This window comes from Tachypleus tridentatus, chromosome 13 (genome assembly GCF_004210375.1).
Source record: "Tachypleus tridentatus isolate NWPU-2018 chromosome 13, ASM421037v1, whole genome shotgun sequence".
In the NCBI taxonomy this organism is placed as follows: domain Eukaryota; kingdom Metazoa; phylum Arthropoda; class Merostomata; order Xiphosura; family Limulidae; genus Tachypleus; species Tachypleus tridentatus.
The window spans coordinates 177,102,453-177,119,597 of NC_134837.1; the positions used below are offsets into that span (position 1 = coordinate 177,102,453).

The 17,145-nt window shown below is 31.8% G+C and overlaps 1 protein-coding gene across 1 annotated transcript in view; it reads left to right on the forward strand.

Annotated features, from left to right (window-relative positions):
• Positions 1–17,145, forward strand: part of LOC143237162 (uncharacterized) — a 91,072-nt gene that overhangs the window by 32,175 nt on the left and 41,752 nt on the right. The window contains exons 7-9 of the mRNA XM_076476112.1: positions 1,930–2,074; positions 10,215–10,650; positions 10,974–11,105. Of these exons, the coding sequence (XP_076332227.1) occupies positions 1,930–2,074; positions 10,215–10,650; positions 10,974–11,105 (713 nt within the window). The remainder of the gene's footprint in view (positions 1–1,929; positions 2,075–10,214; positions 10,651–10,973; positions 11,106–17,145) is intronic.

Here is a 17,145-nt window from a genome sequence, read left to right on the forward strand (position 1 = left end):
GAACAAACAGTTGGTGAAGTTGCACTCTATTATTCACCAATAGAACCTGTGCAGTAAAGAATTTGGTTTTCAGGCACTGATGGCATAAGTGATGAAAACCATTAATTTCATCAAATCATGAGGCTCAATCACTGTCAGTTTCAAAGTCTTTTTGAATTTATTGATTCAGATTATGGTGACCTTGTGTATCACTGTGAAGTACGCTGGCTGAGTCGAGGGAAGATGTTCAGAAGATTCTGGGAGTTGATTAATGAGGTGATAGAATTCCTCAGAAGGGAGAACAAAGACACAGAAGTGATTCCCATGACTGATCCAGCATGGCTAGCTGATTTGACCTTTCTGGTCGACATGACAACACATGAATGATCTGAATTTGAAGTTGCAAGGCAAAAATCAGCTTGTCTGTCAGCTTGCAAATCATGTCTCAGCTTTCAGGACAAACTTGCAGTTTTTTCAGCAGCAAGCAGCATCAGGCAACTTCATGCACTTTCCACTTTTCAGTCACAGCTGCAGAAGAATCAGGACATTGACACACAAGTTTATGTTGGGGAGCTAGATACCTTGATTCAATCCTTCAACTCATGGTTTCATGACTTTGACCAATGCAGATTGTTGATGAAACTTTTTGCTGATCCATTCAGTGTGTCAGTGGATGACTTGTCAGCAGAATATCAGCTCGAACTTACTGATCTCCAGGCATCTGATGAACTGCATGCTATTTACCGAGAAAACAGTTTGCTTGACTTCTACAAAACATTGCCTGATACATTTGCTAATCTGAAAGAGAATGCACTTGTCCACACCAGCATGTTTGGCAGCACGTACTGCTGCTAACAGGCTTCATCACATGTGAAACTAAACAGAAATAACACTTGCAATCAGCTGACTGATCATCATCAGGAAGCAGTCTTGCGTCTTTCAATGTCAAGCATCAAGACGGACATTTCCAAGCTCGAAGATTATGTGCAGCACCATCCATCGCACTGACTTTGTGACAGTTGACGTATCATAACATTTCTTAGAATAATGTGCAAACTCTTTGATGTAATTGTTATTTGTGTGTTCTTAAATGTGATGCCCATCTTGTGTGAAACAACTGTGGGACAGTTTTAATTTTCACTTTTTTGTGGCTCCCAACGGTTATGAGAAGTCTGTTTGTGGCCCCTGACTCAAAAAGTTTGTGCACTGCCATTATTAAAGTTTTCAAATTAAATAAAAATCAAATGAAGATGTGTATTTTTTCAATAATATATTATTTTCTGGAGAGTTGCTTACAAAACAACAAAAAAAGATTTTTCTGTTTCCTTAAGTGGAGATGGTACAGTAACTCCTAAACACCATAGCCTGTTCTTTTTAATAACTCATTTGTTTTGACAATTCAAGGTACTTACAATGAGACCCTTAAAACATTTAATAAATATATTAATATAAATATAGACTTTTAAGACATTTTTTTACACTGTGTATAAGTTCACATAATATTTATAACATCATATAAAATCTGTAGTGAATTATTTCTACATATTTTGCATACTTATATGGTTTAATTTACCATATCTTTAAAAAAATAGTTATTGGTAATTTTGACAAAAAGAAGTTTCATTTCATTACTACTGATGTATCACTTTATACAAACATGTTCACAATTTGTAGTTACTATTTCACTGTGTTAATGTCTTCAGTACTGTTTACAAAGACTATTATTTAATGAAATTATCTTCATAAATTTGCAGTTTAAACTTTCTAATATAGGTTTACAATCCAAAACCTTCATTTTAATTTTGTTCATTTTATTTTTTACTTGAAGTTAAAGGTACAAGTGATATATTTATAAACTTTTCAGAAATTTTCAAGAGCCTTAAAATAATGTTAGATGGTTCACTTAAAAACAGTAAAGGGCTTTAATAATTTATTCTTGCCTTCACCCAGAAGCGGAACCTATATACATGCTGGAGGCCAGTCATTGGCTGGTTTAAGTGGTACCAAGATTAGTGAAGCGAGTGTTAGATCAGCTACAATAAACAACAGTAAACCTGTACTAGTGTCTCAACCTATTGTTCAGCATCTGTATCAGGTAAAAATCATGATAAATCCTGTTATGTTTGATTAACTAGCTCTTCACTTTTAACTACAGTTACATACTCATTATATTATAGGATGGTAAAAATTGGTAAATTAAAAGTTTTATCATCACATTAAAATTTTGAAGACAAAATATTTGGCTAATGAAACGTTGAGTTTGGTAAAAAGTCAATGCTAGATGAACAATTTATACCAATTTTTTCAATTTTAATTAGTTTTAGAAATTTTAAACCTGTAATTGACTAATGTTTTTGAGCACATAAAACAATGTTGCTGTGTTTCTAACTTCATCAGTTGTATCTTCAAGAACTTCTAAAATCATTTAACCCTTGTGGGGTTAGTCTTTAGGATTAAGCTTGTGTTGTAAAGTTAATGTTTATTGTAATTCCAAATTTACTTGTATGTCTTCACAACCTTTGGCAAGCTTTTAGTAGATATTACAGGTATGTTGTATACAAAAATCAGAATTTTTGATAAAGTATTTCAACCAAAGATTTTTCTGAGAATTTATTAAGTCAATCTGACTTACTCTTGATTTGTTTGGGGGCAAGGTGATTTTTCATGTAAAGAATAAAAGTACTTTTTCATTTAACAGTTTTATTATTTCATTTACATAACTAACAGAATCTTCCCAAATGAATATAAAAAAAATCTTTGGTAAAACTTAATATTTTATCTCTTATTTTCTTTACCATGACACTAACAGTGTTTGACCAACCTTATAACCATTAGGTAACAAAATACTACAAAATAAATATAAATTGCTTCTTTTTATTCTTTCTAGAGGGACTTCATATTGTAACAAATAATTACAATTATTTATGTTAACATCTTCAGTCTTTTTGTAAGTCTTTTAATTTTCATTTAATTCTTTGGTTTTTGAATTATAACTAATTATACAGGTAGTGTGACAAAATAACAAGTTACCTGGCAATAGCATAATGCAAACTATGGTAAACATGGTATTGAATTATATCATGCATAAGCTGCTCATATGCATTTGCTTTTCATTTAATTTTTTTATGTATCCTATTAAGTTTCATTTTTACATTTTAGTTGCTTTTATAATAGTCCCCTATGGTTCATGGTTTCAGGAAGTTAGAGTAATATTAGGGCTAAAAGTAGTGGACTTTACTATAATGAGCATATTCTGTCAAGCAACAGATTTAAGCCCTTGGCTTATGTAGATGGGGAACATATTAGAGGGAAGCAAATCAAAATGGTCAAACAAGGATGTGAAGGATAAATTAGAGGTTATAATTATAAGCAATTTCTTGTCAAGGAATGTGGATATGATAGGATAGTCTGTGGGGTAAATAGAGAGAAAAGAATTAGATTATGCATCACAAGGGAAGGATATAACTGAGAGGCTAATGGTGTAGGGAAAGGTAGGTCAGGAGAGCTAATTAATGAGTAAAAGGAGTTGATTACATTATTTAAAGAAAGGGAATATAACTTCATTTTGTCAGGGATACTGCCCAGAATTAATTGTGAGGATGAAGTTATAAATAGGTCACTAGGGCTAAATGCTAGGCTTAGGTTAATACGTAGGATGAGCAGAGAGGCTGGTTGGACTTATGAGATAAATTTCAGTGATAAAAAGGAGTTTTTTGGGGGAAGATCTGTCTTTATTGCAAGGACTATTAATTTAACTGTGAAAGAAGACTTAAACTAAGACTAGACATAGGTGAGGACCAGAGTCACATAATTGTGCAAAAAAGAAAAAAAGATATAGAGGAAAGTTCAGCATAAAATTGAGTGTAAAAGCAAGTGCTGAGGATAGGCTTAATTGTTACTATTGTAATACTAGAAATACAATACATAAGATAGATTGACTTTAGGGCATCAGTAGGAATGGAGAATTTTGAAATAATAGAAATAACCAAAATATGGTAAAACTTTGACTACTTTGATGACAGAATTCTTTGAAATACAGAGTTACAGATTATTTAATAGGGATAGAGTACTAAAAAGAGGGGGAGGAGTAGCCTTATGTGTAACATTCTGTTGAAGTTGAGGATGTCAAAGATAATAACAAGGAAATTGAATCCTTTTGGGTTTCAACTGGTGGATATAAAGGGAAAAGTCTTCTTGTGAGAATTTGTTACAGACCATTAAATGATACTGATGAAATAAGTGAGAAACTTTATGATGAGATTAAGATTTCAGCTCTTAATGAGGTCATAATTATGGGTGATTTTAATTTTAGACATATACATTGGGAAATGTTAGAATCAAAAGATGAGGGAGAAAGGTTTTTGGAAACTGTTCAAGATGGTTCTCTTCACCAATTTGTAAAGGAACCTACTGGAAGCAGTGCTATTTTAGTATTATTTATTATGAAATGACTGGATTATTAAATTCTACTTTTTTTTCAGTTTTTTTACAAATGAAAGTTTAAGTAGTATTCCTTACTTTGAATAGTTGATAGGTGGCAATAAGGTTGGACAATGTGACTATGTTAATTCTGAGCTGAATAAAAAAGTTTAGTAGTTTAAAAGATGATAAAGCTCCTGGGCGAGATAATATTGTCCCAAGGATTTTGAAAGAAGTTAAATATTGAATATGTGAGCCACTTACTACTACTATTTGTCATTCCTTGAATAGTGAGCAGGTACCAGAGGAATGGAAGTTAGCTAATATAACTCCTCTTTTCAAGGGAAATGATAAAAAATTCTCATTAATTGTAGGCTTGTTAGTCTTGCATCAACTGTGGGAACAGTTTTGCAAAGTCTGATGAAAGATGCATTGCCAATCAGTTAACAAAGTTTAGAATTTTGTTGGATAGTCAACATGGTTGTACTAAGGGAAAAATCTTGCCTTGCAGATTTTTGGACATTCTGCTTCTTTAGATGAGGATAAAGGTGTAGGTTTGGTGTATCCAGGTTTTCAGAAATGATTTGAAAAGGTGCCATATAAAAGGCTAGTAGAAAATGATTTCTGCAAGTGTGGAGGATAAATTAGTAAACTGGATATAAGAATAGCTGAATAGAAGAAAACAGAGGGTTGTTACAAGTAGATCTCAGTCAAACTGGATTAATGTCACAAGTGTGGCTCATTATTTGGACCTTTGCTCATTTTGATTTACATCAGTCACATAGATGGAGGAATGGTAAAAAAATTACTTGAATTTGCTGATGATATGTAACCATTTTGTGTGTATTAGTTTTCATATTATAACTTTTACATTAGTAAGCATATATTCATGAAAGTTCACATATTATCAGTAAACATTACAAAGCTATGGTATGAAAAATATATTTCTTTGTTAAGGTTTAAGATTTTTTTAGGTAATGTTTTATTCATGCCTTTCTTCCTTTTGAATGTCAACTATTCAACATATAAAGTGATTTTGATTTTTAGATTGCAAATATTTTTATACATCAGAAAATCTTCCAATTTTGCTTGTAAAATCTTTATAGCCTTCAGATAATTATTAAATGTTTTTAGAGAAAAACTATATTTTATCTCTGTATAGGTTTTGCTGATTTGATCTACCTCTTAACCACCATTCAAAATTAAGAAATAAATATAAATTATGTTTTTTGGTTCTATAATGACTAGAAATTAATGTGAAGTCTAATTAGCTTAGATTTCATAACATTATATTTCTATACATGAAGATTCAACTGTCGCAGCTTCTGCAATAGGTTTTAAAATTAAAATTAAGATCACGTTACCAAATCAACGATCATGTCATCCATTTCTTTCAAAATTATTTACAATTTATTCTGCTTCTAGTAATTTGAAAAATAAATTAAGTCATATAAAAACATTGCTAATAACAAAAATAAAATGGTAATATAGTTGAACATATAATACAAAGAAAATACAATTAAATTTTTCTCAAGCAGAAGTATACTTTACTGTTCAAGACACGAGGTTTTGGTGTCTTGCATTTGAAATTATATCAAACTACTTTTTGTTTAGGTTACACCAGTTAGAATAGCATAACATCTTAATTAATAATCCATATTTTGATAGTATATAAGCTTTAAGTTCTCAATTCTAATTTGCAATATATTTTTTAAAAATCCTCAATTTTTCCTGGTGTCACACACATGGCACATTTTTTCCTGACATGTTATCATCCCTATTTTATCCACCAACCCTCAATAAAGTAGAAATTAAATGTAAATTACTCTCTGTGAAACTATAAAATCATTATTGCTCAGACAAACCATGTTTATTGCAATCTTCAATTTTGTTTAGTTACAGGCCTGTTGAATAGAAAACCAGACAACTTCTGGCACACATTCCTGTCACATCCTTTTTTTCATAATTTATTTATAGTTCTCTCTTATGTTTAATTATACATTATCTATAACCAATAGAAACTTAAGGTTTTCATCAATCAAATGATGTATTGTATAACATCATGTTCTGAACATTTAAATGTGTCAACTTCACTCAGAGTACCAGTTATTCCTATGAGAAAGTTAATGACTAACTTGAATGAATTTGTAATGATTCTTGTCACAGAACTCAAAGTTTTTTAGAGGTAAAGGAATTTGTATATTTTTGCATGTTATTATTAGTCTATATTGCTTGGAGCATTATTTAATTAAATAAAAATTAAGTGCAATACCATGAGTTGTATAAAATATTAGGGTTCACTCTCTTCGACAGTCGAGAATAAGAAAAAAAAAGATTGGATAAGTATATATGTAAAAATGGCTGGTATGGGTAGGGAAAACTACGTAGAGGAGCGAACAACGTTTCGACTTTCTTCAGTCATCGTCAGGTTCATAAAGAAAGAAAGAGGTAACTGACCGATAGTTGACCACATGCTTGAAGGCAGTTGTGTAATTGAGTGTAGGAATGTAGAGGGTGTGCTTAGATTTTTTATTATATGTTGTTACCTCTTTCTTTCTTTGTGAACCTGACGATGACTGAAGAAAGTCAAAACGTTGTTCACTTCTCTACATAGTTTTCTCTATCCATACCAGCCGTTTTTACATATATATTTTTCTCTGCAAGTCTGTTTTCTCGTCATCACGGAAGATTGAATAAGTATTCTATTGTTTCTATGTATGATTATAAAAGTAACTAAAATCTAAATAATAAGGATCTTTTTAGGTTAGTTAAGATTAGATTAAGTAAAATTAATAATAATAATTTAGTAAAAATATTCAGGAGGCATGCATGTGAGCTGCTTGTACAAGTTGTAGTAGCTCATATGTAATGAGCATAAAGTGAGCTGCGTTTGCCCTGAGTGATTTACAAGTTATAAAGGCATGGACAGTAGTAAGATATGGTTCAAAGGGCAATAAAACAATAAAAACTTATTATAAATGGAGGTATACTGTTACATACTTTGAGTTACTTTAGATAATTAAATATAGTTTCATGTTACAATTTGAAGTCATTTTAGGAAGAAAAAGACGTAATTTAGATTTTTTCTCATGGTTTCAAGGTCTTTCAAATTTACTGATTTCATTTTGAAATATAATAGAGAAAATAACAGAGAGGAGGAAAAGTATTTTTAATTTTAACGTTAAAATTAATTTGCACATGGACTATTCAAGACAAATACTCAATATATTCATGAACAGATCTTTGTTTTATTTTATTAAAAACACTTCACTAAAAATGTTTTTTTATGTTAAAGACTTGCAATATTAACTGAAAGACTGCAAAATTTTTTGAAGATATACACGGTATACTGAAAGTTGGAAGTATTAAATATGAAGATACCTTAAATGAGTACAAAGAGATCATATGTTCAGTCATATAGACCGAGCCCACGTGGAGAGTGTTAACCCCTTTATTGCGAGTTGGATAGAATCCACTCATTTTGTAACTTTGAAAGTATCCACTAGAGTAATTATACTATGATTTTTAATAATGTACACAGATGTTTGCAAAATTTTGGAGGTTATTGGTAGATATCACAAGGCTCTCATAATCAAAATATTAGGGTTTTTAATAAAGTATTAATATTTTTGAATTAGTTTCTCAGAAAACATTTTTCTTTTGGAATGCTGACTGTCTGATATGCAGAGTAATTTTCATTTTAAGATTAAAAATACTTTCTTGTATCTGAAATCTTTAGAACCTCGAAATAATTATCACATGTTTTTTAATAACAACTTTATATTTTATTTGTTCACTTTTGAAGTAGAATCTATGTGTTTGGTAGATTTCATCAGCCTTGTAACCACCATTAGAATATAATTATGTTGTTTTTTTTCTTTTCAGAATGACTACAAATTACAACTCGAGAACACAAATGTTTTGTCTAAATTGCTTAAATGTCAAACAATACAAAACTGATCTTTACAAAGTGACGTGTCTTGACTATGTTTTAGTGGACTGTTATTTTGTAAAATCTTAAATACAAGTCTAAAGAGATTATAATTTTATTGCATAAGTCACTCGTTATGTCATATTTGGAGTATTGTGTTCAGTATTGGACTCCTTATCTTAGAAAGGACACTGAATTATTGGAAAGGGTTCAGAGAAGGGTTACAAGAATGGTGACTGGGATGGAAGGGTTATCATGTGAGAAAATATAAAAATCTCTGAAATTGTTTTATCTTGAAAAAAGAAGAGTTAGATAGGATATGATTGAGGTATTTAAGATTGTAAAGGAGATTAATGTACCATCTTTTTTCATACTTAATGACAAGAATAGTAGGACTTGTGGACACAAATATATAAATTCTAGCAAGGTGGGAATCATCTTTAGCTAAAATGATTTAATGTTTCTAAGAGAGTGATTTTCCTTTGAAGAGGCAGTAAATTTACAAGTTTAAGTGAGAGCTTCACATGTATGAATGATAAGTACTGGCTTAAAGATTTTAATTTTATTTATTGGATACTTTTAGTTTACAGCACAGTTTCCCAAAACTGGAGAAAGGTCTGCTTTGGGGCCATAAAGCTTTTTCCCACTGCCAAAAATTAGACCAAAACAAAGATGCTGAATTAATTTGAATTCTAAATAAACAATAAGCCAATAAAAAATATGTTGAATTAATAAAATGGTAAAGTATGTTGAATGCAGATGTTATTGTTTTTACTATGGCACTTTTTCAATCACCATGCTAAAGTTATAAGTTGGGGAGCCTCAAACTTCTTTTTAGTTTACAACAGGAGAGCCTCAGACTAAACACATTTGGGGGTGGGGCATATTTGTTTTTGATTTTGGGAAAGCTAGAACATGCTGTGAAGTGCTGTAATTGTTTCTGCTAGTGTCTACCATTTATGTGAGTAATTTTCACTTGAATTTTAAGTACAGTTTATTGTACTTGTGATGAAGACACATTGAAATACTCTTTCACATCAATTGGTGTTTTATCTTTCTTCCTTCTTCAGTTAATAAAACATTTATTTTTGCTTGACCTTTATATTGTATATAATATATATTATATGCTTTGTATATTTCATTCCACCACTAGAAATAACTAAACTATCCATTCTACATGCCATGTTTTGGAATCAGGTATCAGAGTTTAGGTAACTTTGAGCTAGATATAACTTTGAAATAACCAGATGCTTATAGAACACATTTAAGTACAAGCTTCATTTTTTATGTGTGTGCTTTATTTTGGAATTAATACACTGTGTTGTATGTGTAGTATATATTACAACACATGGTGCAACATTTAATTAATCTAAACAAGATTGTCTACTGCTTTTCTTTGCTGTCATACACTACATGTAGTGGAATTAGAAGTAGTTATAAAAAGTGAGATTCTTATATGTATATAGGTATTTTTGTTCAAAACATGATATAAGCAACAAAAAGATTACGTACAAGATGAACTTTTGAGAACAATTTATCTTTCACTAGATGTATAATTCAAAGCCATGCTAAAATAGAGTATTTTTTTAAATTTTATTAACACTGTAAAAACTAAATTTTAAACGTTAATAAGCAATGTTGTAGATATATACACACATACATATGTATATAATTAAATGCAGTGTTGAAAACCTTGTAATGTTTTAGACTAATTTTGATTTCCAGTTTCATTGCAGTTTATTTTCTTATTGTGCATCCAAAGCTGTCACTGAACTATTAGATACAGTGTACAAAGGACTGTTAAAAATTTATGATAAAAGTTTAGGAGTGAATTTGCTATTAACATTATTTAAGATCAGAATATGAAAAGCATTCTTTATTTTAGATTCCTGAGAAAGGGTTTGCAAAGACTCAGGCTTCATCTGTCACCACAGTAAACAGCACACCTGCTCAACCTTTGTCCAGTCAGCATTCTGTTGCTGTACCTCAAGGAACAGTGGTGATGCATGCAATGACATCCTCAGCAGTCCACATCTCTCAGCAGCAGCATCCACCAGCTTCAGCAAGTCACCAGTCAGTAACTGTGCCTTCAACAACAGTTGTCTCTATAGCTTCATTACCATCTGTTGCACATGCAGGAAATTATAATCCCATTCACAAGCAAACTCCATACCCTCCGTCCTTACAAGCTGCCCCTCACATACCTAATAAATCATCATCTGTTGCTTTAACAGTGGTTTCTACAAAAGGTTCATCTCAAATAGTACAAACAATTTCTCCTCACTTTACTCAAAGTGCAACTTCAGCTTTGGGAAGAATAGGTAAACATGAACTGAACATTAAAGTTAATAGTTTGTAGTTTCTGTGTATTTATGTTACAGTGTGATTTGAAATTAGATCTTTTATAACTTATTGTGATGTCAGTGAAGAATAAAACTTAGAAGACAATTAAGTTTGTATGTTTATTTTTCCTATTGATATGATTATACTTAACTCTTAACTTTAAACATTTTTATATAATGATCTTGTCAGTCACTGATTAATTTTGAATCATTACTATGCAATAGAAATTTATGGAAGAATACTGTAGAACAAATTTGAAGCTTAAAAGTTTTATTCCTGTTTTTTCTACATTTGTTTCTAGTGCTAACAACCACTGTTGCGACTTCTTCAAATGGTGTACGCCTGACCACATCTAATGCACCACCAGTATATGATAGTGTCTCTGATACATCTGTGCAACAAGTATCTGAAATTCCATTGGATAGAGTACACTGTAAGAAATCTTAAATTTATATATGTAAAAATTAATATACATAATATATTCAAAATAGACAAGTTATTTTTAGAGTAACCTAAAATATGGACGACAAGGGACAATTTGGTATTTGAAGGATATTTTTGCATACCTATTCTTGAGAAAAGTAAAATGTTGAACCCATCCTTTATTTTTTTCATTAAATAATTGATTTTCATCTAAAACTCGTGACATTTATTGGCTTTACAACTGCTGATGGATGGCAATTCATTCCATTATTCATTTGCAATAATAAAAATGCAAAATTCTTTACTACTGTATAGCTTCTCTTTTCTAAATTTTGAACTTATCGTGCAGAATGTAACATAAAGAGCCTGAAGTCTTTATCCTATTAGTCTCACAGATAATCTTGTAAAGTTAAGGAAAAAAAACACTGCTTACCCTTCTTTTATCAAGAAAAATAAGTAAAGAGAACTTTATCTACACATATAACAACCCTTCTATCTGCAGATTCATTCTATTTTTCCTCTTAACCCTGAATCCTTTTCAACAACTTAACATTCTTTTTTAACTATGCAAACCACAGTGTTCCAAATGATGCCTAACCAGTGTTTTGCACGAAGACATCATTAATTCTTTTGACATGTAGTCAAAGTATTTACTAATACATCATAAAATTAAATTAGCTTTACAGCTGGAAACAGAGAACTGCTTTTATGACTTGAGAGATTTAATCACTACTATGCCAAAATCTCTTTATTCAGTCACACTATTAGTTTTCCATGTATAATAAATGTGTGACCTAAATTGTAATAATCAAAATTTATTGCATTTTGCAAGGGTTCTGTTGCCCTTTCTAGCCCCTTTACCTCCTCTGGGATCTAAACATCCACCCACATGTTTGCTGTGTGTGATGACCCATGAAGGAGAGGATCCTGGTGGTTGAGGGATCCAACCCAAATACACCACTTTGATCTTGAATTCCTGCAGGCGGGCAGCCTTGGTGTGGTTCCCCTAGGGTTAATTGGCTGATCTACTTGTGCTAGGGTCAACCAAGTACCAGAGTTGGATGTTCTCAGTGGGTGTTGTAGACATTGTATCTGATGCTGGTGTTTGGGTATAGTGCTCACGAAACCTTGGAATTGCTGTAGTGTCCTTGTTTAGCATTGTAGTGTTGTCCCCTCATAGTGGTGGGTGGGCACTGAAACATTCTTTCTTTATTATGGATCCCCCAAATAAAAACTTAAATAAAATAGTGAAAAAACAGTCCGTAGGTAAATGACCATGTCTTGAACATTCTGAGCATCAATCTTCAACATCTGTAACACTTGTACCTCATTTTCTTATATTACATTCTCTTTCAGACAAACCTTTAGAGCAAATGTCTCCCTTTTTTTTTATTTGGAAGGGACTAGAGGGATTTGCTGGTTCTTCAAAGTCAGTCAAAAAGCTTTGCTCTGGTGATACATTGGTGGAAACATCAACTTATACTCATTTTCATTCACCTAGTCAGTCTTTTACTGCTATTGATCTTTCAGTTGGCTCACCTTCATTATTCTCCCATTTTTCATGGAGAGTTGACAATAATCCATGAGGCAGTGATCATTTTCCTATAATTTTGTGAGAGACTGGCCGTGGTTGATGCCACCCGACCAGTGTGCCTCGTCTGTAAACCATCAATAGATGACTGTGTGGCAGCAGTAACTGACTGTATTATAAAAGCAGCTGCTCAATGTTTTCCTAAAACCTCGGCACGTTTGCTACTATATCCTCATCCACGGTGGAAACCTGCCTGTCACATGGCACAGAAGGCTCAAAAAAGGGCCTAGGATATCTTCCGTAGGTATCCCACACTCTTGAACTGCATTGCTTTCCAGTGGGCCTGTGCACGTACTCGGTGAGTAAGATGTCAAAGCTAGAAGGAATCTTGGATTAAGTTCACACCTGGCATATCTTGTACTACCAGATCCAAAGTCATATGGGACAAGATTGGAAAGGTCAGTGGGCAATATAATTCTGTCACTCTCTCGATCTTGCTCTCTGATGTCCAGAAGGTTTCTGATATCCAGAGCGTCGCTGATATTCTAGGTGGAAACTTTTGCTGGGTATGTCGCACTTCTGCTTCTTCTTCCACCTTTTTAGCCATCAATTCTCAGGCAATGTGATCACCTCTTTCCTTTCAAGCTCATTGTCTTGCTTTTATAAGGATCAGAAAGAGGAAGTTGTTCTAAAATGACTACGCATTGGTCACAGTTTTTTAACTCATTGTTTTCTTTTATCTGGAACTGATGCACCAGTGTGTAGTCTGTGTAACACTCAGATCACCGTAAGCCACATTTTACTTTCTTGCCATTGTTACAACTCTCAACGATGGCACCATTTTAAACATGTTCTGTCCTGACGTTTGTTATTGATGATGGTGACACTGTCCTCCTTGGTAAAGTTTTTAGTTACTTAAAGGTCATTAATCTTTTTAATGCCATTTGAATTTTTTAATTTATACATTAAACCTTTCTTAATGTGGTTCCCTTTAAAGAATCATAGTCTATCTTGTTCAATTTGTAATTAGAAAATGGCAGTAATGTTAAATAACTTGAAACCAGGACTGGGAAGGTGAACTTCAGTTGACTAATGCTGCTGTTTGAACTACCTGTTAGTAATTCTGGTGAGCTATTATTAAAATTTTGCTACATGTCTTTTAAAACTTTTATTAGTTTACTTTTCGAAAATGGCCATAATGTCAAATAACTCGGAACCACTACTGGAAAGGCCAACTTCAGATGACTGATGGTGGTTTTTGTACTTACCTGTTAGTCTTCCTGGCAAGTTATAATTACAATTATGCTACAAAAAGTCCTTTACGACTTCTATTACTGTAGTTTTTCTCTTAACATTGTAGACTAGATGTAAACATTGGTTTTATACTATTTATATATTTTTTTAAACTTTGTTTTGTTTTACCTTAATCTCCTTTTATGAATTTTACTAAATTTAACTTTACCTTTTTACTGGATGTTTGGCACAGAGAGCCTAGCTACTTTGTGCCATAAAATACTAAATCAACCAATCAACCTTTTGGATACCAGATAAAACCCTCTATTGTACTTTAGCCATCTTGTTTCCCTAAGGATTAGAAAGAAGAGGTTGACCCAAGTAGTCTATGCATTAATCACAGTGTTTAACTCATTGTTTTCTTTCATCTGTGACTGACACCATTGTGTGGTCTGTGTGATACTCAGGTAACTACATTCCACATTTTACTGTCAGAGTCATTCCAACTCTGAATGACGGCACCATTTTAGACATGTTTTGTCCACAGGATTACACCCCTGATACTGGACGGTATCATTGTCAATAATGACACTGTCCACCTTACAAATATTTTTAGTTTTTTAAGAGTCAATGTCCTTTTTAACATTATTTGAGTTTTTAATTCAAAAATTGGACTTTTTAATAGGATTCCTTTTTATGAATTTTAATAATTTTACTTTATTTTTAGTTTTTACCAGTTGTTTGGCAGAGATAGCCTAGTTAAAATGCCAACTAACCAACTATAATTTCTTTTAAAGTTTCCTAAGTTAATTAGATTTGGCCTTTTCTATTATTTTTTCTCTCTTTATTAAGAAAATAACTTATAAAACTTGTGGGCAACCTTATGTGCTCCAGTTTTTTATTGTTTCTGCCCAATTCTAAATATAAAAATCCACAAACACACCCTATCATGTTTTAACTTGCTCCTATGAAATTTCCATTCATTTTGGTAGAATTTTTTTTTTACATGATTAATGAATTTTCTAAAATATGCAAGACTGGGACTTACTCTCATGTGATTAGTTACCTTCAATGATATTTGTTACTTAAGTGGTGATTATAAAAAAGTTTGAGAATTAATTTTGTCATACTTCACACAGGGTATGTCACAGGAATATTAAATTGTACATGAGGTGCTAAGAGTATTGTGTGGATGCAAGTGCTATTGTAATCACAAGGAAAGTTATATGAGACAATTCTGTTCTGAAAGTGATCCTATGAGATGTGCTTTACCTGGTTAGTAATGTATAAAGGGGCACCATTCTACTTATAAATTATTTTGTTGTTTCAACATTGGAATAACATTGGTTGTGAATATTATGGTCTATGTATAGCCCAGTAACAAATGCAATCATCAAACCAAACCTCATTGTCACATTAACATCATGGAGACATGTAGAAGGTGATATATGTGGACTAGTTTCAAATGAGATAATGCAGTTGTATGTGTTTATACTTGAGGAGTGGGTTTCTGTGCTTCATCAGGCCCCAAAAGACCAGCAGTCTTTTATTCATTAACTTCCAATCTTGCCATGTACTGCAGTGCATAATCAATACATCAAGATAAATCTTTCTCCTTCAGTGCTTGAACGTGATGTAGTTTACAGGTAAACATTTGCAAAGTTGACTAAAGATTCTTATGAATAATTTAAATTGGTAAATTCAGTTACTAAGCAACATAATGTGCACTGCTGTATCTGTGTGCATTTAGACTGGTTTGTTTTTCTGTGGTATGGCTGACCTCAGCACAAGTTCTATTGGTGGTATTGATCTACCTTTACTTGGCTTAACAATCTGCAAATTTTTTTTGCAAATTTCCACACATCAGCACTGGAACAAGGCCCTCTGTTGGTGTTATGCACTCCACAGTATTCTTTGAGAGTTTTCTTAGTATTGTGTCCTTTGGTGTAATAATGTTTCACTAGTTCACTTCTCTACTCACTTTTCAGTGTTGTGTCAGTTGAATGTGCTGCACTGCAATCAGCAGTCCTGGTTGGGATGTGTGACAGTTGTATTTTTATTGAAATTATATTATTAAAGCCTTTGCACAATTTCAGTTTTTGATGACACACCATTTTGGGAGATATGATGCACTATTCTATGAAATTTTCTTGTAATCACCCTGCACTTTGTATAGTGCATTTATTCACCTGAACTGCAAAATATCCATTAGTATCAAAATGACAATACATTATGAAAGGAAGGAAAAGAACATATATAGAGCTGTAATAAGTAAAACATTACTTAAGAATTTTGTTTGTATTTATTAGATCAAATTTTACTCTATAAATAACTGTAACACTGAAAATAGTGACTAAAAATTTGAGCTTCCACATTTTATGCATTCACAATATAATTTACTGTACACCTGATTGATGTTTACAAGTTTCATCAAAGAAGCATGTTATGTCTGATTTATGCTTTTAAAAGCTTCAAAAAGAGTATTTTTCATAATATTTCAATAATTTTGTTTGTTAAATTTTGTCATTGTTTCTGATATTTCTTTTTGATTAATTTGGATTATGTAAAATTTACAATCACAACGAGTATTAAAATATTTAAAATCTATTCTCAGTCATTTAAAAAAGAAAAGAAATTGTACTCATTATAAATCCACGTTATGCATTAAAAGTTCAAGTGAATTTGCTTATCTCTATATTTTGTAAGGAAAAATAGGAAATTTGATGTATTGTTTACAGTAATGTTTGTTTCTATTTGACTTAACATTCGTTCTACTTTTAGTTCAGAAATTTAACATGTAAATTACTGAAAGGAAAGATTAAGAAACCTCCAGGAAGCAAAAACTTAAAAATATTGTTTGTAAGTGACTGAGTAAAACAGTACTGAATCAACTATCTTACAATCAAAATGTATTGAATTTGGAGGGTAAATAATTTTCTAGTCAATATCCAGTTTTTTAAACCTTAGATTTTGACAATTTTAACATGTTATTGCTTTTCATCAAACTACAGTTGGATTATCAGACCCATTTTTTTGTTTTCTAATTTTATTGTTATCAAAAGACTGTTTGAAGGTGTTTAGTTTTTGTGTACCTTGTTTGGTGCTGATATGAATAACAGACAAATTTTGTAAAATGTTTGTTGATACATATCCTTGTGCTCTTTGATCCTAACTAAACTAAAAGTCTGTATTAAATAAATGTTAAGTTTGCATCATTGTTTCATTATAAATTTACAGTGAAAGTGATGTATTATCCATTTTGTCAGCAAATATTTCAAAAGGAAAA